At 41.5% G+C, this 27,251-nt stretch overlaps 1 protein-coding gene across 9 annotated transcripts in view; it reads right to left on the bottom strand.

Moving 5' to 3' along the window:
* ELMO1 (engulfment and cell motility 1) overlaps positions 1-27,251 on the bottom strand; it is a 478,109-nt gene that overhangs the window by 195,566 nt on the left and 255,292 nt on the right. For all 9 annotated transcript variants that reach the window (XM_081079148.1, XM_081079151.1, XM_081079150.1 and 6 more), the window contains one exon: positions 21,642-21,750. In XM_081079148.1, the coding sequence (XP_080935274.1) occupies positions 21,642-21,750 (109 nt within the window). The remainder of the gene's footprint in view (positions 1-21,641; positions 21,751-27,251) is intronic.

The following is a 27,251-nucleotide window of genomic DNA, read 5'->3' as shown; positions in this document are numbered from 1 at the left end:
CGTTCTTTCTTTTTCATCTATACTAGAGGGCTAAGACCTAAAAGGATGTATCACTTTGATTAGTTGACTAAAAACCATATCCCTTCTTGACTGTCATTGACATCTGTGAATTTTGTGTTCCTGTGTGTAAGTGTGTGTGTGTGTGTGTGTGTGTGTGTGTGTGTGTGTGCTACATTTAGAACCTGTGTTTAAATGCCAAGGTTGAATAACAGCTGTAAATTAGGAACACTGGTGAGCAAAAGAGGGGGATTTGCTCTCATGTTGTTATCTCTGACCCGTTTTCTTGAGCAAGCCTCTCTTATTTGGTTCTGGCCTTTACTGACTTCTAGTAAAAGATGATGTGATGAATTTCAGAATGATGGGCATCGGATTTGCTCTGGTGTCAGTGTGTGCGTGTGTGTGTGTGGGGGGCGGTGTGATTCTGGCTCATCCTGTGGAACTACCATACCCGGATGAGGCCCGGTGCAGTATCCCAGTGGGGAGGAAACATATGCCACCTATTTTCTCTCTGGTGACAGTCCTTTGTATATCATTCACAAAGGGGTGGGGGTGAGGGTGTATATCATTGATGTAATCCTAAAAGTTGAATAGATAAGGAGCTTTACGGCAATCAAATGAGATTTAACTTCATCACTTCCCCCACCCCAGTGATCCTTTACTGGTCAAAGGCAAAGCAAATTGTTAACAGGAAACTTTTGGGGGAGATGGAAATAGTCTATATCCTGATTCTGGTGGTGGTTGCACGACTATATATATTTATCAAAACTAAAAAGGGTGAAATTTATTGTGCTAACTATAACCTCAATGAACCTGTCTTTAAAGGAGAATGGAAAAACAAACAAACAAACAAAAAAAGAGAAACCTTAGCCAGCATGAAAGCCGTGTGCAACAACCCAGATGACGCTCAGAAACATTATACTGAGTGAAAGAAGCCAGACACAAAAGGCAATCTACTGTACAATTCCATTTATATGGATTGTAGGTAGAGGAAAGTGAGTCATTCATCCCCCCCACCCCCACACACACGTACACACGTCATACTCCTCATCATGCTCCCAATTCTAGAAGGAAACAAAAAAATTATGTTTTCCCCAAAGCTGGCCTCATGCTCTCAAGAAGCAACTAGCGAGGGATTTTATAACTGTATTTCAGAGTCTTGAGTGAGACTACTATTCAAGAAAAGAATCAATGTTGGATGTTTTGATTCAACTCCCCTAGAGAAAATTCCAGAGAGAGTTCCTGATGGCATATATTCACTTTATTACTTTCCTCTCCCAAATTTCATTAGGCTACAAAATTTAAATAAATTTAGCCGGTAAAGCAGACAATTAAGTTTGGTATCATCTTTCTTTATTTGGGATAATTTAAAAAGGAACAAAACTCATTTTACAGTATCTTTTCTACTAACATTAACCAAAAAGGTCATCTCCCAGGCTCTTCAATTTCTCCATCAGATTAAAATAAACAAATTCCCTGCAGGTAAACCTAACAGTGTCTGCACTCACATTTCAAGCATCAGCTTGGGTTGGACATATTGGTCCCATTGTACCAATTGAACCCATTGGACATACTAGAATATTATCCAGTTCTATACTATCCCTCACACACACACGATATATTAGGATATGCAATGAAAAAGGACTAGGAGAGCCCATAGAATCAATGCTATCGACGGGAGCTGGAACTCAGGAAGGAAGAAACAAGCGGAGGATAGAGAGGGGCATTCTCTTTATTTTCAATCTCCTGTATCACTTAAAGTACTTCATAGTATTATGTGCTACACTTTTAATAAAAGTATTCAAAAGAATCTAAAACCTTAAAAAATAAATTACTACCCAAACTATGCTATAGGCTTTTGGAAACTCAATAAAGGAGAGAATGTTCCCCCGAATGGTTGAAGAGTCTTAAAAAGGAACTTTTTTAAAGTGTCTCCTCTGAAAATAGGGCCTGGGTCCCTACAACCCAGTTTGTTATTACGTCAGAATGCAAGTCAACGTATAGCTCCTCTATTTTAATGTTTTTCAAACAGCCTGAAAAATCTAAGTGAAATCATCACCCTATGGACGTTCTAAATTAGAATCACCCATTCTCATTATTTCAAAGGCTCAATCTTCCTAGTCCCTATATCAAAAAGCATGTGCCACCTAGTAATGCCATTGGTTCCCCTTATGCATACAACATAAGGCACATGTGATTCTCATGAAATTAAAATAAAACAAATCATTTTGATATACAAAATATAAATGGCCAATGCATATGTCAAAGAAATGCTTAACATTTCTCATAAAATAGCCAAGAATAAGACAACGTTTTGAACTCTGACGTGAACAATGGATTTCTTGGTTTTGTTGTTCTTTTTACGACAGTACTTTAGTGTGGTGAGCAGGTCTGTCAGAGCACATGCAGTTGAGGGGGACGTAAACACTGAGATACCCTTATCAGGGAGCAGCCTGGCAACAGGTATCTAGAACTTCAGGCCGTACATGACGAGTAATTTCACTTCTAGGAATTTATTCTAAGTAAAACATTAAAGATGAATGCAAGATTTATCTCCAGAGGTAATCATCCATACTCAAGGTGTTTATAATAGTAAAAATGATGAAAAAAACTTCAACACATAAAAAAAGACATCTGTACCTAACTTAGGATATAGCTACACAATGGAACGATATAGTCATTAAAGATACATCTTTGAAGGATATCTTAAGATATAGGAAGATGTTGTAGATATAATTTGGGGGAAAGAGGAAAAAAGAACAGGATTCTGATCCACAGAGGAAGTATGCTCCCACATTTTTTACATATGCATGTATATGCAAACATATGTACACACACATATAATGTGAGGATACAAATATAGATTTAGTAGAGGACAGAAGGAAATACACCATGTGTAGCTGTTACCTTAGGGTGGCAGAATACAAAGTGACTTTAATTTTTTTCTTTAAACATCTTTCACATTTTCTAAAATTTCAACAATGAATGTGCATTGTGTTTTAAATTTCATTTTTAATGTATTGATTTTATAATCTTAAAATATATATAAAGCCATATATGTGTGATATCATGCGGGTTTCATATGATTTTTTGGCAGAGAAATGGTAGAGAAAAATCAAAGGCAATTATTATGGGATCATTTATTTAAAAAAATAAAAATCTAATACTTATAAAATAATAAAGGAATTTAGAAATAAAATATATAAATATCACCTGCCTGAACAGTAATGGAAATCACAGGATTACTGTGGTGAACACAGACTCATGATTCTTTTGTTTCTATAGAACCCCTCTTTGTTGAACAGCTTAAAAAGATGCTTGGAGATGCTGGGTATGTCTCTAAATAGTTTAATTCTTATGGCTGCACTTGTTCTAAAATAGAAGTTAATGAGGAACATAAAGGTAATTCCACGATTGACTTCTCGGTTATCTTCAACAGATCCGTAAAGTCCCAGCACCTAACACAGGTGTGGGATATCGTGGATGCTCAATAGACATTTGTTTAATAATTCTGTAAGCTGGGTTCTCAGGAGGAAGAGGCGAGAAGTCAGGAATCATGTCTTCTTTGCTGACACATTTGTGCGCTGAGCTTGGAGCATGGTGGGTGCTCAACAGAAGCACACTGAATTCAGATAGTGGAGAGGGTCCCCAAAGGTTTTTGTGACAACACCTTGAGCCACTGATGCTAGCTTACTAGAACAAAAGCACCTGTGGGAGGAAATGCCAAGGAGCCAAGGCACAGATGAGGTGGTCTGACCTGTTTAGGGGCCTCAAATGGGTCATATCTAAGCACAGTGCAAGCTGGCTGCAGTAGTTAGTTTAGGGGTTTTGTTTTTTTTTTTATTTTTGTTTGTTTGAGTTGTATAGAATGTATGGTTAGAAAAGTAGACAGAGGCCAGACTAGGAAGCCTTTAAAGCCCAAAGTCCTAGGCTTGAATGGAAGTGAACCACTGTTCAACGATTTTCTTATTAGTCAGGACCTCCAAATTGCTTTCTCATGCCCTCGATTGTGTGTGAAGAGGGCCCAGGAGAAACGAAGGGCATGTATCATTTAATCAGACCTTTCTGCTCGGGTTTTAGAGACAGGCTGTTACATAAATGGCAGCTGATGGCTTTCCATCAGCTTACTGGAATTACTTAAAACAGAATATTCTCTTTCAGATACAACGCTGGTGAAACACTGAAGTATTCCCGAAACACAAAGGTGGTTGTAAAGCTCCCATCGTTTCTGACACAAAGGACTGACACTGGTTTTTCAAGATGTGTCTTGTAGCTCCCTCTTATGTATACATAGGAAACGTCACATACACAATTCTCACTTTCCAAACTATACAGAAGCCCTTCTAAGAGGAACAAGCCTGGGAATGTGGGATATCACTAAGAACCAGCAGCAATACCAAGAAAAAAGATGTGAGCAGGAGTCATGCAGGAGATGTCTATGACCAGCCTCACCTGTATTACTGAGTGGCAGCGACTCACCCCTTAAGATAAACTCTGATAGGGTGACATGTTTGAATCGAAGTGTGTACTGCATCCATTAATGTGAAAACAGACAATGCTCCACTGAGTAAGTAATTTCAAGGTGAATTGCCTTATGATGGGGTAGGGGAGGAGGGGTGCGCTTAAACTTCTTCAGCTGTGACCTCCAGCGTGGAACACATTTTGTATTGAATCTCAGTACACATGCCGATGAATGTAAAACTGATCTAATGAAACACTGGTCTTTGCTATTTGGGGAGCACTCTAAAAATTATCTTATCCCAAGTTTAAAAACACTATTCAAAATCCACTGAAGTGATTTTGTTACTCCTGATGAGTCAGTATTCGCAATTACTTCAAGAGAGTAATCCATTTGACTGCCTCCTTTCAGATATATGTGTTTTCCGATAAAATGCCTACAACCACATCTCATGAAATAGTCAAAGTTAGAAATCAAGTGACTCAAGGTCATGACTCAAGAGGGATATTTCAAAACAGCAGAAATCATGTTGTCATCTAAAGCATAAATGCAGACAACCACACGGCATAGGAACTGGTACAGCTTTTTAAAAGTCCAAGGGTCCTCTTCTTATTATCTCACCAGCATGGTGACCAATGCCCTAATAAAGAAGCAATATGGGTCCACAACCGGAGGATTAGATTTGTTTTGATTTTGTTTTTGTTGTTGTTGTTTTCATTTGTTTCCTCATCCCCTGAAAATGCAACTCACTAGCCAGACAAAATAGCTCAGTAAGTGTCACTGGCTACAATCCTAAATTTTCCCCAAGGCCAGGAGCAGCAAAGAAACTTGGGCTCCACCTCACAAGAGACTGTCATATTGGTGACAATCTAGCAAAGCAGGGCTCGCCTGCTGCATTCTGACCACCGTCTTACTGACAATGTCACGTTGGCCTCACACCCCGACAGGCAGGTCCCAGGAGAGCAGAGGGCAACCTGGAGGGCCAGATTCCCAGTGACAGCCGATACCTGCTGAGCTCTTCCTGTGTGTCAGATACTGTGGCTAAGACCCATCCCCCTACCTTCCATCATCCCACATGGCATTGATGGTCCTGACTGAGAGGCTTGATGCACTCCTAACTGCCTCAATTATAGACTCAGAGCCAACAGGTTCAACTCTGCCACAAAACTGTCTTCTACCCAGTTCTGTATGACACCTGCTAGCTGCCCTCCACACAGTGCCTACAAGCTTCTCATTTCATTGGGTGGATGGACATTCTACAAGAATCTGGATGGAACTGACACTAATTACGAAGCAGATAGAGCCGGTGGGAGAAAATGTGCAAAGACAGATTAAGTAAATATGTCATGCCCACATAGCGTGAGGTGTGCCATGGTGGAAGGGTGCTGTCAGGGAGTGGGGGGCTGAAGACCGGGTCTGAGGTGGGGACACAAAGGACTGGAGGACGATGCTTTAGAATGTGGAGCCAGCATATGCAAAGGTCCAGCGGGAAAGGAAGCACGTCATGTTGCGATTTCTGGAGAGTAGGGGTGCTGAAAAGTAGTTTGGACTTTGCTCTTGAGAGAAAACAGGAGCCATCTCATTTAAATAAGTCACATGAAACAGATCTGAGTCGTGCTGTAGACAGAGTCCAGGTTGCAGGATACAACAGGGATGGACTAGAGGAGCAAGTGTGGAGGCAGTAACACGTGGTCTGACTTAGGGTGACGGCAGTGGAAACAGCAAAAGCAGGAGACAGAAGAGGCCCTCAGTGGTGAAAAGGGACAAACGTCCAGTTATAAGGAAGTCCTGGCGATGTCATATATACCGCCCGGTGACGAGAGTTAACAATACTGTATCGTGTATTTGAAACTTGCTAAGAGAGTAGATCTCAAAAGTTCTCATCACACACACACACAAATCTGTAACTATGGGAGGTGAGAGATGTTAGCTTAATGTAGTCTGGTAGGAATTTTGCAATATATACATATACCAGCTTCCCTTCCCAAATTATTATGCTGTAAACCTAAAACTGATATGATGTCATATGTCAATTATATCTCAATTAAAAAAAAAAAAGACACTTTGGGTGCTGACTTGACAGGACTTGGCCTTGGCCTGGTTGTGGACATGAGACTATGACTGAAGACATCAAGCTCAGGGGGACACTGGGGGGATGGGGGGATGGTGACACCAGGGATCAGGAAGAGCAGCAACTTTGGGAGCAAAGCTGGTGGGGTTTTTCCTTCTACTTTTTCCATACAGCAGGAGCTCAGTCTTCCGTTACAGCTCACTGCCGGGGAGGAAATGGGATGGAACATGCGAGAAACCAGGAAGGCATCTCCTCCCTTCCTGGAAAAAGCGAAAGAAACGGACTTCGGGACTATGACTATTCACAAATTTAGTTTGATATTTTTTCTTCTATTTTTTTGTCACAAGTACTATCTATTCATTATTAAAAATATTGGAAGTATTATGCTTCTCCATGAGAAGCTTGAGAAGCATAATTACGGCAGACCTAGCTACCGGCCTGGCAAGAGCAGTTCTGAAGTCCCAAGGCACCTGTAGGAACCCATGAAAACGTTTTCATCTTTATTCGTTAGGGGTATGAATGTTGAATCACTATGTTGTACACCTGAAACTAATATAAGGTTGTATGTTAATGATATTTCAATTTAAAAAAAGAAATAAACTGATTCTTTTTTCTCCTCTGGGGGAAAAAAATTACATATATATGTACTATATATATCTGAAATCCAACTATATTTCAGTACCTCTACTGCTAATACCCTAGTTCAAGACACCATTTCCTCTCTTGCTCACTGTAGTGGAGTGTATTAACTTGCTGTCTCCTACAGTCTAATACCAATGGACCAGCCAAACAAGTCCTTCAAATGGTAAATCACATAATATCACGCCTGTGTTCAATCCATTCCACGGTTCCTTTCTTCCCTCAGGGTAAAAGCCAATCTGTTAGAAATGGCCCCCAGGGCCTGCAGAATGTCTCCGCCCTCCAATCCCTCTTATCTCCAGCTAGTCCTTTCCTGGTTTGCTCTGCTCCTGCCACCCTGGCCTCCTTGTTCTTCCTTTCCCATGCTGGACGCTCAGGACTCAGTCTTTATACTGCTGTTCCCTCTTTTGGGAAAACTCTTGTCCAGGTACTTTCTTGGCCCACTCCCTCACTTCATGTTTTTGGTCAAAGTAATCTTAGTGTGGCTGCGTTAGGCATCTCCCCTTTTCTGTCTGATTTTTCTCCATTGCATTTTTAACCACGTGAAATACTTCTTTATTTATTTATTGTCTGTTTTTCTCCAAGTAAAATATATGCTACTTAAGGGAAGGGAGAGTATTCTGCTTTGTTTCACTGCTACTTCACATGCTAAGACGTTAAGGGTTTTTGCTGAGCAAATGTTCATCCTGCTGCCCTTTATAAAAACAAACATTTGCAAACACTGTAACTATCTGTCAGTGAGAGACCATATTTTGATACCATGGCATACTGTTTACATCTATAATCACAATATGACCACCTGTGTGAGATAGCATTCTATTCAATGATGAGAAGTCTGAACAAACAGCAAAGGAATCAACTTATATGGGAAAGAATTCTGAAAACACATTAAGTGAAAAGAATCAGGTCACAAAGTAAGATGCAGGATATTAGCTTATTTTTATAGTAAAAACGAATAGGAAATTTTGTTCAAGTGTATGTGTTAAGGTAATTCCCAAGAGAAAACAAACATTCTTTAAATGATCGAAACAGCCGATGAGGCCTCACATGTGACATTTCCTCGAATGACATGAACAAAATACAAAAGCAGCGGGATTAGTTCCGACCTGGACAAGTCTGGATGGGAAAATAAGTCTGTGCATTTCTGTAAGATTTTGTCTTATCTTATGGGCTCTAATAAAAAGCAATTTCTCAAACTATTAAATAGCCAATAAAACCCAAAGAGCCATTAGAGCTGTGCTTCTCGGGTAGGGACACATATGACTTGCAGAAATGTTACGGAACATTTGGACTAAGACTTGTTTCTTTCTCCGTTTCAGGATAATTTAAACACTCTTGTTTCCAAGTCACAATGGGTGAGGCAGCTGCTTCTGCCCCGGACAGCCCCATTGCACCAAGGCTGGGGGAAAAGGCCACCAAACCCAGCCAGCAGGACACAGAAGTCGAAAAGACGGGGAAATCAGCTAAGCCGGGAAGAATGAAGTGAGAAGAATGGTTTGTTTTCTTTCTTTCTTTCTTTTCTGTTTTTTTTTTTTTTTTGCCATTTCCTTGATCTGTTCTGGCAAAATTAAGGTGTAATTCTTCTCAAAGGACTCTTAGTTGGCAATAAGGTTGACATTTCAAAGAATACAACAATTCATTGTAGGGCAAGCACATTCGACTATATTTCATGTTCATAAGAGGAGAGTAGTCCCATCTGCCGGGGAGAAAATGACTCCTCAGTGCACCCTGCGAGATTGCCTGATCACGAGAAGCCCCTCCTAACCAGGTCTCAGGCATTTCATTAATTCTCTTGCCCCAAATCCAATACTGATCTGGGTTACACACATGTCCCTCAAGAACTGATGATGGCAAAATTCTGGTTAACGAACTTCCTGGTTATGGTCACCATATTGGGTACATAGAAAGGATTCTGCTTAACGCAGCAGCTTTGGGGCTGGCGGCCACTTGGGCAATTACAGTGTTTTACAGCAGAGGAAACTGAGGACCACACAGGAGAAGAGGCTTGTCTAGAGCTGCTAGGTAGTGGAGTTCAAACCAGAATGGAGGTCTTCTAATGCCCAGTCTGGAGCTGTGAGTACCCACAAAGCTACCCATTTCACCATGATCCACATTACCATGGTGCAGGTGGTGGGGCTTCATAGAGATTTAAACGTAGGAGGGGCCAGTCAGGCTGCCTGGGAAGGAATTGGAGAGTGCATTAAACCGGCTGCTTTCTGGATTCCATTGCAGGAATTTATATTTCACAGAAACTATCCCGAGTGACTCATGCACAGCCACGTTCAGGGATCACTGGCCTGGGTTACACAAGACAGATGAGCCAAGAAAGCGGCAGATTTCTATTGTTCAAAATGCAAGTCATCCTTCTTACTCACTCTATGAAAAAACAACATGGAAATGTGCAATTATAAAGCTTAAAATAGCTTCCTGGGGCGGGGCGGGAGAAATGACTCCACTTCAAAAGCTGCTCAGGCCACAGCTGGAATTTGTGCTTGTGGCCAAAACCCTTGGAAAGCCAAGTAGAGAGGAGCCACCCAGGGCTGTGTCCTGCTCCCTGGAGGCAGGGAGTGACAAGTCCAGAGACACACAGGCAGCTGGCACTGGCCTGTCGGGCACTGACAGCCTGACTTCCTGGCCTGCAGCAGCCATCCTAGGGGACCTGGCTCCTTTCAGGTCGTTGTAGATGGGCTCACCTGCTTGGACAGGAGGTATTTTCAGGGGGAGCAGTTTACTGACTATCTGTATCCTCACTGGAGTCCAAGCTCGGAACTAGCTCGTTAACCCATTTCCAGTAGGCAGGGGGTGGGGAGGAAAAAAGAAGCAAGCTGGGAGCTGTCTAGAGGCAGCTGGGGATATAATCAATTAGGAAGTCACACAGCTGTGTGTGTTCTGAAACAGAAGATTGAAAATAGGTATATATATTTCCCCTTTTTGGGGAACATACTGTAGCGTTATTTTCTAATTCAAATTTGGACTCAGTAGGCCTTCTCACCAAATTACCCTGAGGATGAAGGTATGGGAATGAAGAGGAGCCTTTTTGTAGGCATATCATTCTTCACTTAATTTAGAAGAGAAAAAGATGGTGTTTGAAGGGTGTCAGGGTAAAACACAAAGTTCATAAAACATTTAGCAATGTCTGAAAAAATATTTCTGGAACTGACCCTGAAGCAAACAGAAGGCTTACTCTATTCATGCGATAAATACTCATTACATGCAGATTCCATGAAAAGCACTGGATTAGACGAATTCACTCTGAGTCTAATCCTCAAGGAGCTCATAGCACGTAAGGAAAACAGGGCACTTTAAAAAATGGAAGCAGTGGTCGATGGCATTGCACCGTCGTGAAGAATACACAGCGCAAAGGTCCCCCACGATAGTTAACTGCGTCTGCGTGTGTCCTTCACATCTCCCATAGTCCCAGGTCCCTCACTGGTAAATGGAGATGTTATAAAAGTTAACAGAGAATTCACCTCAGGGAATTGCCTGCCCTATAGAAAGCATCTAATAAACGGTAATGGTCATTGTTGTGGATATTGTGTTTTGTTGTTGTTTTTTTCCAATAAATTCTTTATGGTTATCTTTAAAACCTCAAGTGGTGTTGGAACTTCAAATGCCTAAGGCTGGGAGAGACTGCTCACATCCATTTCCTATGCTACTCCAACACCCAGGAAAATCTCTCCGTCTCAAGGGTTCAGGTGCAGGAGGAGAAGTTTGAATTGGCATCCTCGGGCTGTCTGCTGTCCCATCCCCCGGGTTCTCCCTGAGGGAGGCAGCCCCTGACTGCACCAGAGAGAAGTGTGCTAGAGACTCAAGCTGCGGGTATGCTCCTGGGGTGTTTTCCTTGGGGTTTCGTTTGCTTTTGTTTTACTCAGGACTATTTTGGTTTTAAACACCTGGCAGGTTAACATTTCGTCACCATTTTAGTGCAGTTAGTCACCATCCTGATTTCTGTTGTTTTCATTCCTTTCTTTTTGTGATTTTTGTGATCTATTTTATTCTATTTTACCTCTATTTGAATCTTCTAGCATTCTGCTTATACTTGCCCTCTCATTTCATGCTGCCCTTCCAAAGTCATATTCTACTTTTCCAACATCCTGGGACCTTTGAGCTCATAGCCCGGTACACCGCAATCCTACAGTAAATGCTGTGCAGAGTGGTTATTGCTATGGAAAAAGAATAGCCTGTGGGCACAAACCCCAGGGTGCAGAACTAGAGGAAAGTGGTTTTCACACTCTGCATTTTTGGAGTCAGACTAGTAACTTTCACACGAGATTGATTTTACAGATGAAGAGTGCAGATGTCATCCATGCAAATGGCCTCTTTCATCTACTGGGATCACGCTACTTTTATGTTTTTCTTTTTTCATGAAGCTTCTATTTATAAAAGCAGCTGTGTGCCCTGACATCCACAGTCTCTTAGGTACATAACCACTGGGTTTTAGGAAAGCCACACCCACAGTGCTGAAGAAGAACTGGGGGCGGGGGGTAAGTTTCATCAACATACACTCCCTACCTGCACAGGGGAGACATCAGGTCTCAGCAAGCCTCCTTCAGACCTCAATGGGGAGCAGGTGTCCTAACGAGGCTCCTGACGCTGCTTCCGCCATGATGTCTGGTCCTGCGCCACCTGCACCGGCCCTCCACCCAGCTCTCCTGGAAAGTCTTGGCTAGGCAGGGCTCCCAGCCCCTTTTGCTCTCTCGGAAAACAGGCCAGAGCCGAATCCCATTTAAAATCAGTTTTATTTATTTATTTTGATTTTTTTCCTTTAAATTATTTTTACTTTTTTCTGCCATAAAAAAACATACTTTTCACATTTTTATAACAATGTATGTGAATGTGTGGGGGGATGTGTGTGTGTAGAGTAAAAAAGAGAATGATAAAACAAATATGGCAGAATGTTAACAAAACAATAGATGTAACTGGGGAAAGATATATATATATATGTCTGTATATATATATATATATATATATATATATATATATATAGAGAGAGAGAGAGAGAGAGAGAGAGAGATCTATCTATCTATCTATCTATCTATCTATCTATCTATCTATATTAGTGAGTTCTTTGGACTTTTGTGTGAAAAATGTTTCAAAAATGTAATATACTTTTATTTCCATTCATTTTTCATCGCTCTTCTTTGTCTTTTTTCCTTACCAACATTCACCTCCATATGCTTCCAAAGGACCTCTATAATGATCTGCGAGTTTCCACCCGAGGTCCCACTGGTATTCTAGAAAGAGACGTGAGTCTGCACACGGACTCGGCATAACTTATATCTTTATCACAATACCAATGTTCTCCTACCAGCTTATTTATCAAATAAATAAGCACAACTGCCTGGTGTGGTGTTTATTTATTTGAAGCTTATATATTTTAGGAAAGTCTTATAGTTTTCTTTACGTCAGTCCAAGACATTTTCTGTTAAGATTATTCTGAAATAGGGTACATTTTTATTGCCCTTGCTAAAAAAGATTGCTTTTTATCCATTTTGTAATTACCTAATTACTGCTGACATATGAAAATGCAATTAAGTTTTATTTGTCCACTGTGTAACTACTCTTCTAAATTACATTAATTCTAACAGCTTTTCCTTTGCTTCTTCAGGGATGTCTAGATACATAAGTTTTATTGTCTATAAGTTAAAATACTTTGTTTCTATCAATGAACTATACTTCTATTTGCGTGTGTCATCCAGATCAAGGAGAAATAATAATGGTGAATATTAGCACCCTACTTTAGTTCTAGTTTTTAATAGGAAAGCTGTTTTGCTATCACCATTTTAAACACAGTGTTGGCTTGCTGCTTTATAGCAGCTTTAACAAACAAAATGAAGCTAATGATATGTCCTATTCCATCATCTTTAACAAATGACATTAAATGTTATCAAATACTGGTTTAGCTTCAGTTGAGATCAGCATTTGGGTTCTCACCTTGAGTTTCTTCACCTGCGATGTGCACTGATCTGTTTTTTATCCCTGAATTCCACTTGTCTCTCTGGGAAGCGAATCTTGGAGCTAAACTGAATACAAACGCACACACTTTGCAAACATTCATAATCCACTTATATTATTTTTATTTGCCTTTGATTTTTCCACTTATTTATTTTTGAATTCTCTTTATGATCTCCTATAAATCAGTTCAACTTTAAGGGGAAATGTGGTCACAAATTTTTTAAATATATACATATATATATATATACACATATATATACGTATATATATACATATATATACGTATATATATTATGAATAAATGGTAGAACCACAGAGGCACAGATGAAGGCTATAGGAGTTTAGAGGAACGTATGCTGGAGGGACCAAGATAGCCAAGCAGACCTGATATTTGAGATGGACCTCAAGGTCTGTAGGGCAGAAGAAGACACTGGGCATCTATGTTCTTTTGTCTGTGTCTCTCTCCGTGAGGAAGGTGGGCAAATCTACTGGCTCCCCCCTCCATCTATAACCTAAGAGACAACAAGAACGGATGCTATGTATTATATCATCTCAGAAATAATGTAAAAAGGAGCAAGTCCTTAAAACCTATAAGTGTAAATTATTTTCATTCATTTATAATTGAGATGTGCTTGATATATTCTCCTTTTAACCACCAGGTCCACTTTCTCTCAGTAATCACTTCCTATGGAGATCAGCACGGCTCTATGATTTTAGAAATATCTATAAGTACTGCCTTCTGAAACACCAGCAAACCAACACTTCAAATTCTGAAGATAGCCCCTAAGAGCACAGAAAGGGTAAGCTTTGCTACGAGATATATCTCAATGTCTCTACGTCTCTGCATATCTGTGTTAGCACTTCTTTCCCAAATGAGCATTTTACAGTTAACAAAACACTTTAATCTACATTTTCTCATTGGATTCTCAGACGAGGATCATGATGATGATGATACTATCCCCAAGTTACAGATGAGAGAATAAGAAACAAGATGGCGAGACGTGTTGACAAAAGTCCCTTACATCCATTACGCCTAGGGCTTCTGATTCTGAATGCAAGAATCTTATAAGAAGTCCTCCTGTCTTGTGATGATACTACTACAAATCCTGGTGTCAGTTTTATAATTATTCTAAACAACCACTCTCAGATAAATTTTGTGCTCTCTGCTATGGCATTTTTAATTTGGGCCAGTGGATGTAACTTTCTAAAGCCAGGCTCACACCTTGAACATTTATTTTAATTTGTTTTGTTTTTGTTATTGCTGTTTTATTTTTACTTTAAACTTAAGGTTAAAGTAGAATCTGAAAGTAAAAATAGAATATAAACCTTCAAGACAAAGTCAAGCTCCAAGAGGCTTCAACTGTTCCATGAAGCATGGGTAGAAGCTAGTATTAGGACAAAAAAAGAAAACGCTCTTAAGAGGTTTAATGGTTAAAAGTGAAATTTTCTCGAGTTTCCTTTAGCCAGAATGTGCTAAGAATGAAAGTGATGGATGGTACTTCTCAAAATATGAAAGCACCAATGTCCCAGAGTTAAGCGTCTGTTCTAATTGTTGGATTCCAAAGAGTCCTTCAGATAGCTCACGTGTTATTTTTACTTGCTAAAGCAAAGGTGTCTGGGTGATGAATTGCCCAGCTGCTTCACTCAGTACCACTGGTGTGTTGTAATAAATATTGCCACTGACAGACAAAGTAAGGAAATGCTGAACATTTTTGCAATGTGTGATATAGATTTCGTTCTTGTTTTTTTAAAAAACAGAGAAGTAGCTATTAAATTTTAACCTAATTATATATATGATCAAACAGGTGAAGATGGCAAAATGGTTTCAGAGAACTATGAAGGCATGAATCACAAATGTATGTTCACTCTGCCCTTCGAAGTACACCTGAGAATAACCCCCCCACACACAAAAAGCGTAATTGAAGAAGTGGAAATATCCATTTGCTAAAAGGAAAGTAAGGTAGTGGAGTCCTAGCCTCTTAGTGATGAAAAATGAAATACATTATAATAAAACCTCAATTTTCATTTTTCTGCAACCTTTGATATTGCTACATTAAAAGAAATACTAGTGCATTTCCCCAATTCCCAATAAAGGTGAAACGACAGAGGGCTACAATCTGACTTCAATTTGTTATAGTTTTCTACAGCAGTAAGGAAAATGCAGAAAAGAATTTTTAAAGTAAAAGGACTGAATTAAGGGTTTTGAAGTAGGTATTGTCTCTTATCTTAACAAACCTCAATTTTCTTCAGCTATCTACCATCCTGTGACCATATCCTCAGGGAAGGCTGGTTTCACCGTCAGTCTAAGGAGCAGCTCATGACGGGTCTGACCATCAGAAGGTCCCACTCCCCTCATCATTGACTGGGTTACACACAGGCTCAGGCCACAGTGTTAGCCGATGAGGCATGAGAGAAACTCTGCTAACCGGCTTTTGGAAACATTTCCACACATAGAAGAGACTCACTGGAAGAGACAGGCTCTCGTTCCTCTGGACCATGTAACGGTGGCCACCATTTTGTTACCAGCCTACGGACATATTTGGTACTCCAAGGATGGCAGAGCCAAATGATGAAAAGATCTTGGGTCCTGATGATATCACTGAACAGTTAACCAACCCTAGGACCTTCTCAAATCTGCAATAATGACATTCGATAAATGTTCTTCTTCCATTGGGCATTTTGAGTTGGGATTTCTATCACCTGCAGCTGAAAGCCCCCTGACAGAGACACTATCTGGGCCAGGACTCGCATGAGTGAGATAAGCTTGTCCTTGTCCCTGGCCCCAGACAGTAGCATGCTCCAATTCTAGAATTTTATGCCGAAGACTGAGACATTTCTTCTTATTAATAATATTCTTCTCCTGGCACCATTTCCTGGTGGAGTCCAAAGTCTCTGCACTGCAAACTGTCACAATCTGACTCTTGTTTTCCTGCCAGCATCAGCTCCATTTTCTTGTTTCCTCAAGCCTTTTGCTTTAGCCACATTGAAGTAGAATCCTCTGAACCTCCTTATTTTTCCCCCTACAGTTCTCACTGCCTGGAATTTTCAACAGCCACTGCCCACCACATACATGATGTGCTTGCATGGCTGTTACTCTTCTCTGCATCTTTGTGATTCCACAAACTCAAGGATCTCTTCTGGGTCACATCTTCCAAGACTCTCCCTTCCTCAGCCTGCCCAGCTCCCCATGAAGGAATAGCACTGAGCACTGCCTCTTAATGACATTATTATAACTTAAAGGCAAATGGCAAAATGTTTCGCAATCACTTGTTTATGTGAAGGACTCTCCTGTTAGAACAGGAGCTGCTTGAGGATGAGGGTGTGTTCTAAGTCTGTGTCATGAAAGATTAGGCTGTGACTTATGAAGAGGAAACCCTATAGTTACTGAATAAATGAACGAATGAGAGACCAAGTGAAATATCCTAGCCTTACCTAACATTGGAATGTAACTGGGTTACATTCTACCCCCCAAAATAAGTAATGAACCTGTTTGTAACAGAAACCAAGCTTTCTGTGCATAGCTAAACAACTTATTGCTTTGAGGACAGAACTACAGTAAGGAAAACAACAGTAACCAATGTTTAGCCCCTGTTAGTCTCTTCATGAGGATTCCATATTTGTAACAAGTATCTGTGGGTTTGTCTGCACTTTGTCTCTCTTCTGTAAAGGCACCACCCTCTGTGCCTCCATCCCGACCCCCCAAAAATATACCTGTTCCTTTGAACACTTGCTCTTCCCTCTACTTCCATCTATTCCTCTAATTGGGGCTTCCAATTATAAACCCCAGGCCATTAGGATCTGTGACCATATCCCGGTCTATAAGTGTTCTTCTGTGTGATTTTTTAAAATTGAAACTAAAGGAAAACAAATGTCTTGCTCTTTAAAGCACCTCACGGACAAAGCAGACTGAGAAGAATAATTTTAGTGAGCATGTAAAGAAACAAGGACATTGTTCCAGTCCTGGTTCAGCAGACACTTCAAGCAGAGCACGGTCCCTCCATGGCTTAACCTACAGTTTGCTTATGGAAAGAGAGACGCCAACACTTGCAAAAAAAAAAAAAGCGAAACAAAACAAACAAAAAAACTATCCATCTTCCAACTGAAGCAATATCCATGATCTCATTTAATCTTCCTAACAATTATGTATAGTACTGTCTTTATTTTATAGATAAGGAACCAGAAGTTTGGAACTGAGAAGTATGTCTGAGGCATCCAATTAGTAGCTGAATGGTGATTTAAAGATGGGTCATCTGGATGCCAAAATGCAAGCGCTAGACTTCCCTGCCTCTTTCTACACTGTTCTTGGGCGTCCTGGACACCAATTTGGCTCAATGGCCCTGGACAACATGTAGTAAGTACAAGTCTTCTCTTCATTAATAAACATAGATGCAAATGATCTTGATTAACTCCTGGGGGTGGTATAGGCTTCAGTTAAATAACCTTGATCAAGTGGTCTGAGAATATAAATAGGCATTATTTTCTATACCACACTATTAAACACTGGCCTCTTGCAATGTCGATAATTAGGAAGCAAAAAAAGGGGGCTTTTAAAAAAGTAATCTAAAAAAACCTGCATACATATTTGGCATTAGTCATTTAATTGAACACTAATATGTTTGCTTCAAACACCAAAATGTAATAATTGGTAATTCAGAAGTAAGTTTCCTCAAAAGACTTGAAGTTAAATCAAAAGACAAAGCATTTCTAGGTTGTTCTGCTTTTCCGGATGTCCTTTTTTCCCATCAGCTAAATTTTTCACTGGGTGCGTCTTGGGTCTCACAGCACCTGCTTATAGATCTGACGTCTCCCAGGTCAATTATGAACACACGCTCGAGAAGAACCATCAACTTGGAAATGGAGAAAAGCAGACACATACTACCCAAGAGATGATGGATTTGTTTGTGAAACTAATTTTCTCAGAAGAAAAATAGACATCTCCTTCAATATAAGGGTGCACTCAGATTTGTTTTTCATATTAGTAACTTATTTAATATGGCAATGGGCAAGAGGCAATCCATTAAAAAGCAATTTTCCTCTTACCACAGGGTGTTTCATCATTCGATGTCTAGCACGCAGTCAGAATGTAGCAATCCTTTAACATTTCATGAACAGAAAACAACTCATCTGGGTATGTTGACTTCAGAAACATGGGAATTTTTATTAGTCTTGCACAATGTCCAGAACGGCCTTTGCAGTGGATCAACCTAAAAACTTCAAGTATCAAAACACTGGGAAAATTTGGCTTTAGAACAAATTATGGGCATATATATATATATATATATATATATATATATATATATATATGTATATAAAATGACTTATAACTAATAGGATAAAGTATCAGTCCCAACTCGTTGTTTCGCTTTCTGAAGCAGAAGCTTTGGGGACAAAGACCGTATCTGGTTCACCTTTGTACCTGCAATGTCAATCATAGTCCCTGGCACATTGTAAGTAATCAAAAGATTTTTATTGAACAAATGAATACATGCATTTGCCATCTTAGAGGAAGGGAACCTGCCATGAGTATGTCAGGCTTTAGCTGTACGAGCCCTGCCTCGCTGTAGGGACCGGGCCTGACTAGGTACTAAGCAAGTTGTGGCAGAATGCTGGGAACGGTCTTTCCAGCAGAGGGTGGGATATGGAATAATCTGCAGTCCAAGGATAGCATCTGGGGTACCCACAGGGATCCCTGAGGTATTTGCCTTCATCTGCATTATGTTATGTCAGCCCACAGAACCTGGCTTGCCTACCGGGTCATCAAAAATCTGGGGTGCTGCTCTACACCAGCCAGCAGTCAGCCCCTGTTCTATACCTAGCACACACCCCCGTCCCCACTCCGACCTCAACTCCCAAAGCACAGAGCTAACATTTACCTGAGAGGCACTGTCTGCTCAGACTTTGCCACCACGGTTCCCCTCTACCCACAGGTGGGGTCCCATTGATCCACGTTTATCCTGCCCTCACATTGCCTGGAATTTGGCCATCTTTTCCAAGTTAGTCCCCTTGGGTTGACTATTATCTGTTCCCAGGGTACTCCTTTCACTCCTATGACAGCAATTTCAGCCAGTGAGGTTACCTGTGATCAAGCCAAAATGGATACAATTACAGTCCGCGCCACTTAACGATGGGGAGGCAGTCTGAGGTTAGGCAGTTTTGTTGTGGTGAGAACATCACGGAGTGCACTCACACAGCCCTAGGGGGCATAGCCTCCTGCACAGCTAGGCTCCACGGCAGAGCCTACGGCACCCAGGCTACAAGCCTGCACAACATCTTACGACACAGAACAACACAGATGAGAGCAAGCAGACGAGAGAAGACGCAATCAAGAGACATGGCAAACAGCTCACGTATGAGGCTGCCGCCAGCTGAACACAACATACTGTATAGTAAACACATAAACCAGTGATGCAGTCATTTGTTATCGTTATCAGGTATTACATACTGCACATAACTGTAGGTGCTGGACTTTTATATGACTGGCAGCCCAGTAGGTTTGTTTACACCAGTGTCACCACAAACACGTGTGTGGTGTATTGCATTATGTACATTATAATGGCTACAACATCACTAGGCCATAGGAATTTTTCAGCTCCATTATAATCTCATGAGGCCACCATCATACATGCAATCCACCACGGACCAAAACTACTGAAATTGTCACTTACCCCAAATACTACCAATCTGTTTCTGCAAACATGTGGGGGTATAAGAGCACAGTGAAGTTTGTATGATACCCAAGGACACAAACGTGGTAAGTGGCAGAGATAGAACACAAATCCCCTTTATTCCCAACGTTCTTCTTGTCCTCCACCATTTGTCTGATATGTGTTAACTTTTAGCAGGATAGACTCATGTCCATTAGGCCGAGAAGAGCAGGAAGCTGGCTACGGCAGTCAAAGCACAAGAGCACATACCTTCATGCTGCCATCCAGATGAGAGCTGATAGCCAAAGCAAGCCCTTGTGGGGGATGGAACTTGGGGAGGGGCAAAGACAGGGAAATGAGGGGCAATAACCTGGAGCGAGAAGTGTCAGCCACGGAGATCAGCACAGTTCCCCAGTTTCTGAAAATCCTCAATGGTTTGCCATGCATTTTAGTGACTTTTTATAGTTTCCCCATAACATTGAGATGAACGTGAGAGAGTCACAGTCATCAGACTGAGGAATTCAGTAGGATTTGCCTGATTCAGGACTTTGTGCCTTCAGCTCAATACACAGTAAGCTATCAAGCATACATAAATCTCAACGAGTTACTCTAATTAGGATCACATCAAAGGATCCAAGTAAATGAAAATGTTCACACTGGTTATCAGTGAACCCGAGTAGATTGACACAGAAATCTCTCAGGTCAGGCGGCTACTCCACTCGTGCAAAAATGCCTGAATTTTGGCTCATAAGTAATGAACTTTCATGGCAGTTCCATGCCAACTCCAGCTTCCTTCCCCCACCCACCCACAGGGGAGGATGATAACGTCTGTTTTTCTTACTGAAACAGGCACAACGTCTTAGCTTTTTCCTTACTAAGTTCTGAATTTTCTAGTTTACGTTAGTGATATCATAGTCAGTTCTACCCTGCACACAAATAATAACCCCCTTTCCAATTTAATCATTGGATCTCTTCCCATTAATCATTTCAGAACATTTTTCTGTAAACTCTAAAGCATGTGACTGAATATTTATGCTCCCACCATAATGCCAAACACCCAACATTTCTCAGGTACAGTCTTCTCTGGTGCCCACGTTATTAAGCCTACAAGGAAAGATTTATACGTGTGTCAGCTCTATCGATGTTGGAGGGAATGAAAGCAGCCGCTCTAAGGAAGGTCATCCTTGACAGTGATTGTGGACCAGGTTCAATCAGATTCACTCCAACAGGTTAAAGCCAAATTACACCAAGGAGCAGAAGGCAAAGAAATTATCATGCCCTCATTTTCCGGGTGTATTCTCTGAAATTTTGTAATATAAATAAGAAAAAGAGCAGTAGACATATCTTTGACCATATGTGTCATGATCAGCTACCCGTCTTCTTCAATAATGCCTTCCTTCTTAGAGAAAGCATTTTAAACAAGTGAGATACTGGGAGCAAGAGATGTCATTAAGGTATTCAGTTTTTTTTTCTTGATAGAGAAAAATTGTTTCAAAAGAAAGAGAAGAAAATGATCTATTGGTACATTAAAAACTTGAATTATAAAAAAAAAAAAGAAAGAAAGAAATCCACAGATCTTTTTTCCTAACAGAGTATTAAATGCAAGGCTGTTTTAAGACACACTCATTTTTCTAATATTTGGAATTCAGTCACAGTCCCTGCCAATTTTTCCATTCTTGTGGGTTTTAATAACATTTATTCCCAGAGCATACATGCAGAAATATCTATGCTGGAAACCTGAGCCAATGAGCGTTCAGTCCACGTGATACCCAGCCTAGCTTTCAGCACCTTGGGATTCTTCATGGAGGTGGGGACACAACCCTGGGAGCTGGTCTCTGCCCAGCTTTATACCCATGTGGGAAACAAGTGTACTTACGCAGCTCTCCCACTTTCAAGATCTCACACAGCATCTTGGTCAGCTCTATGCTACTGCGGCCAAAGGGACATTCGTGCTTATCTTCTCGGCTACTATTCTCAAGCACGACCTGTAAACAGGAAAGAGAACAGGTCACCAAGGGAAGTGAGCTCACATAAAACATCAAAGACACTGACACAGAGAAATTGATCCTCTCCAAACCACCAAACTCAAGCCCTAGGAGCCAGGACAAAATCGTCCTGTCAGTATATTCTCAGTAGATAGAACCTCAAATCTTACATGAGCCAAATATCCTAGACCCTTCTTAGACCCTGTAAGAGGATATTTTGCTTGTTGGTGTCCACTTAGTTGACTGAACTACAGAGATGCCTTTGGAGAGAATTTTTTCAAAACAGTACAATAAAGCATTTTTAATGTAAGTGACAAAATTACTCTTGTCCTCCCATCATGTCTTCCCTTTCCTGGGAAAAGCAACCCTTCTGTGACTTCAACTCCTGCACTTTAACCACATAGTTCCCGCAGAGGTTTCCCTGTTCTTACAAGATTTCACCCCTGGCCTTAGTTGACTGAACTACACCTAAAGGACATGGGACACAAACTGGACCAATCAGAGTCCTTCCCTGAGCCTTATCATAGGAAAAGGGAAAAATTGTGCCAATTGTGTTGACAGCACCTAAGGGACATGAGTGCAGGGGCTATCTGAAGGTAAGACTGCAATGAAAAAAAAAAAAAAAGAAAGAAAGAAAGAAAGAAGAAAGAAAGGAAGGGAGCCAAAATGCAAAGAAAAACAGCGAGAAGAGGCCATGGGAGCCCTGGAAGCACTTGAGTGGCTGGTCCCACTTGTTCCTGTAGCAAAACTACTTCCCTATCCTTAAAGTTTGTTTGTCCAACCCTTCCTCTGAATACCCTTAGGTCCCTCAATAAATTCTGCTCTTTCCTTAAGGTAGTTTGAGATATTCCTGGGACAACTAAGGGAGCCAGCCATTCTATCAATGGATTAAACAAAAGGAAAACAAAACAACACAATTCTATTTTAAAGTTACTAAACTTCAAATCCATATGTTGACAAGAGGAATAACCAGCATTTCCGTATCTGACGCCACCTCTGACTTCCCCGGTGAACTGTTTGCTACCTCCTCAAAAAATTAACTGTAAAGAGTAACAGGGAAGCTGGGGAGGAGAGTTTCGATAACCAGGTGGCTACTGGGAATGAAAGGAGGAGAAGGAGTTTGCCATGTCAAGGTGTGTGAGGAAGAACTTGCCAGGTAGAGCGAGCACCGACAGAGTCCCTGCGTTGAGTAGGGTGTGTTTCGGGCAGGCCAGCACGCTGCCTGGTGGACAGTGGGCAGGGGTCTGCACGGCCACATTTTGGGTTCCAGGACACAGAGGGACGCAGAGCAAGGCAGAGGAGCCTCAGGGGTAGGTCAGCCAGCACCCCAGGGCTGTGTGGGGTGTCATTCAAGACCCTGAGAAGTTAACTGTTAGGTTTAGATGGGTGAGTGACGTGACCTGATTGGTTTTGAAAACATGTATGGTTGTGGGGAGTGGACAGTGGGGAGTAAGAAAGAAAGCACAGTCCTTCTGGAGGTCCTGGGCAGTGCCCCTGACAGAAACCAGGGCAGCTCAGGCTGGGCTGCACAGTCACTCAGCACATGGGAAGTGATCGAACAGGCAGAGAGGCAGGAGAGAATGACGAGAACAAGGAGGAGAAGGCTTTCAGAAAAGAGAGGTGAAAGGAATATTGGGAAGGAGAGAAGAAGGAAGGAGCGAAGAAAAACGGAAGGAGGAAAAGTAAATAAAAGGGCTGATTTTTCTGGATACCAACAGGGTTCCAAATAGTGAAATAATGTGAAAAAGAGGGTGAATTATTTAAAACCAAAGGAGTAGGAGTTTAATAAAAACGTGCTCCGAATATTTTCTGCATAAACACCGTAACGATAACATACACACACGCGCACAAAGTATTGTATGCATTGACAGTCCCCGATAACAAATCAACTGCTTCCACGTGGGGACGTGCCTTCTAGCATTGCCCTGCTACCTAGCCACAATACAACGCAAATCGTGTGCGTACTCCATCTCCTCGTCCACGACGCATCACGGGCAGTTTCGCTGCCCTGATGATGATCACTTTATCACCCTCACGATTGTCCACCAAGTCAATGAACCATCCTGTGTTGTGGGACTTTTCAAGTTTGTAGTGTGTGCTCTCTTACATAATTACACACCGAATATCATCATGGACGTAACCTTTACCGTCCTTGGGATTTATGGTAACAATTCTTCCTTGCAGTCTCTTTAGGAAACATAGGCTTTGGGTGGGTTGTTTTTCTTTGACAAAAGCTGTATATAACTCCAACTCAATCCCTTCTCCTAGCAAGCATGGAACAGCCCCTGCGGGATCCCTGGAAGTCCCATGCCCTCTCCAAGGTCTCTTCTGGACGAGATGCCTGAGCACAAAGTCTCAATTGACTGAGCCTGAATCACCCTCCTCCTTTTAGGAAAATCCTTTCTGGTTCTAACCAGGAATTTCAATTCAGGAAAGCAGGATGGAAGGACAAGTAAATTCCTGTCGATGTATCAGGGAATCCTTATTTCTCTTTTACAAAGTGTGTCTCTGAGACAACCATCCTATGTCTCAAGGAGCAAATCTGAATATCCCGGTGATGGGGAAAAGAATGGACAAAACAGAGTGAGAAGAAGACAGAACATCAAGAAAGACACAAGACAGGTAATTTTCAGCCAGCTGCCAGCTCCCAGCGAGGACATTCCCCAGCATTTCACATTAGCATGCCATTAACATTTCATGAGCACATCAATATTTAATGAGGATGTGATCTGCATACACTGTAGGTAGAATTACTGCAGCCAATAAAATGTTCCAGAATTATTTTCAAGGCACAGTTTATTAGCAGGCACTAAATTAAGGAGTAATTTAAGTAATCAATATGTAAATCAGCTTGGAGAAGCCCTACTCTTTTATTCTTTAACGTACCATCCATCTTATCATATTTATCCACCTAAAGAAAAGTAAACCTTCCTTCTTGACTCATCTCTTTAGACAAGGTAGACACAAAACTTTAAAGTTACCTGTAGGGGTTTTCAGGTCAACATTCTTACAGGAATATTTTAGAAAAGACTGCGATGGTGCATGTTCCTAGTTGGATATTACTATGAGAAATAATTCTTAAGGTGGATGGTGGCTTTTTAAAAATTTAACACACTGATATATCTATATTCAATTCCAACATTCTGGTATTAACCATGTTCACCTAAGACGTTTTGAAAAGTTTCATTCAGAAATATCAAGGCATATTTTTCATCTTTATTTTTTCCTCGCTCTTCAGCTTTAAGAGCAAACATACTGGAACAGAAACCGCGATGGATGGAATGCTAAAACCTATTATCACTCATCTTAGAACATGTTGTCTAGCACAAGAAGTTGCAAGCGTCTGCATGTTTTATAAAATAAAACACAGGATATGTTTGCAATATTAAGTATAACACATTTTATAAAATACTTCATAGTTTACAGCGTGCATTTACACATGTTCTATCAACTGACCCCCAACAAGTCCACACGATTGATAAGGCACGCATTATTATTATTACTCTCTTCAAAATGCTGAAATAAAAGGAAGAGGCAACTTGCTTAGATCCTAGAGCTAGCCTACGTCAGTCCTGGAATTTAATTTTTAAGGTTTTCCATTTCCAGATCTCTTCCCGCCATGCTGTAGCTTACAGATTGCTTTTACATACTTATTGCCTTAAAACTCAATGGATTTCATGTCTAAAGAGGCTCAGAGAACTTTGATGAATGTCCTCTAGCTCACTGAAGCAGGTCTATAAATCCCAGTCCCTCCTGGACAAAGGTATAGGGTCTCTCTTATCTCATTTATCCCTGAAGAAGGGTACCGATCTTTCAGGGCAAGTGTCCAAAGTTGCTGTGGCGTGTCCCCGCAGACTGTCTTTCCATAAATGTCAAATTCCCCTCTGAGTGGTCTGTGTTTCTGCACCTTCTTCTCCAGTGGTACAGATCAGGAACTTATTTGGCTTGGGTGTGACCATTAGATGCTGAGTACAAGGCCCCTTCTCTGACTTCTAGGACCACCCTTGCCATCTCAGGCTCAGCGTCCTGTTACTGGATTATATCCCGCTGGCTGTCCCTGACACACTTGCCTCACACTTTCTGTTGAGCTATCCACATCTGGGGCAAGTCCAGTCCTTTCTGCTTCCCCTTAGCCAGCCCTGGAGCCTCGAGGGCCTATGCCATCACCTCTCATCTATGCTACTTCGACTCCAATGGAGGGTCACACAAAGCAGAATGATCTCTTCATAGCCACCAAGGACAGTGTGCAACCTTGTACCGTGTTTTCTCCAAAGAGAAGGGATTGTCCGTCTTGCCCCAATCCTGACACGAAGCCACTACAGGAAGCATCGATGATGAAAAGAGCCAGGGCAAAACTAGTGTACGATTGCACAAAGCAGTGCATGCCTCTGTGAGATGTACCAACATTCTGTAAAGGCCACTTTATAGGACAGCTGTGCACCTTAAGTCACGACACAAAGGCCAAGTGCCTGGAACAGACTCCACCGGGTTGGCGTCTATCATCTTTTTATTGCCTTCCCCCTTCCTATTCCTGTTTGGCCCTTGCTCACCATTTCATACAACACTTTTACCAGCCACTAAAGTAAAATCATGACTACAGTGAACATGGCTCTCTGATGACCGGTTTCGGGGGATATTTGAATGTCAGCCAGAGGCTCGCCCATTGTTTTAGCATAAGAAGCATATAAATAGAGTAGTGTTGTCATCAACTTACACCAGAAATGCAAGACAGAAAGGCCCCTGGGCTCATATTCAAGCAGGAATCTTCTACAGGAACACAGGGGGCTATGGGCACAGAGAACGAGTTGGGGCACCATGACCGAAGAACAAGTCATGGCCGGGTGGTCTGGGTGATAAGTCCCAATACGAAGCAGTTACGGCCACCCCTGGACACCCATCCTCAGAGTATTGTCAACTTCACAAGCTCTGCTGAAACCTGTCTCCTGACCCACTTGAGGAAATGCCAATCTTTTCCCATGGTCAACCAACAAATAAATAAAGAGTCTTATTTGCCTCAATGATGTCCTCTCCACACACATACAACACAGGAGAGTTTGGCATGAATAACAGAATCATGGAACACCCCAGAATGAAGCCTGAGTCCTTAGATCACATCACCAAGACCCTGACCTCTTCTGAAGTCCACGTGTAAGCCCAGCTTGAGGTCTTTTCACAGAGACTTTGGGGCCAGAGGGAGTCAACTCCTCCTGGGTTCCCCATCAGTACAAATGCTAATGGTGATTTCCCAGAGCCCAGAGAGAAGCATTAGAATGAACACTGAGTTGCCTCAAGGGGGCTGCAGAAGAGCTTAATTGCAATCATGAATTTTGAGTAAGTTCATAAAATCAAACAACCGTGCCAAAGCCCTAATATGATGATTTTAAATGGGCAGAGGACAAAGAACATTGCAATTATAGAAAGTGTGCCAAGCAGGAAAACAAACCGGAACACAGCAGAACACAAGGCTGCCAGGCCACCTGGTCCACCACTCCCGTTTTACA

This window comes from Rhinolophus hipposideros (genome assembly GCF_964194185.1).
Source record: "Rhinolophus hipposideros genome assembly, chromosome: 18".
Lineage (NCBI taxonomy): Eukaryota > Metazoa > Chordata > Mammalia > Chiroptera > Rhinolophidae > Rhinolophus > Rhinolophus hipposideros.
Note: the sequence above shows the minus strand (reverse complement) of the source record. Positions and strands in the feature narration are given on the sequence as shown.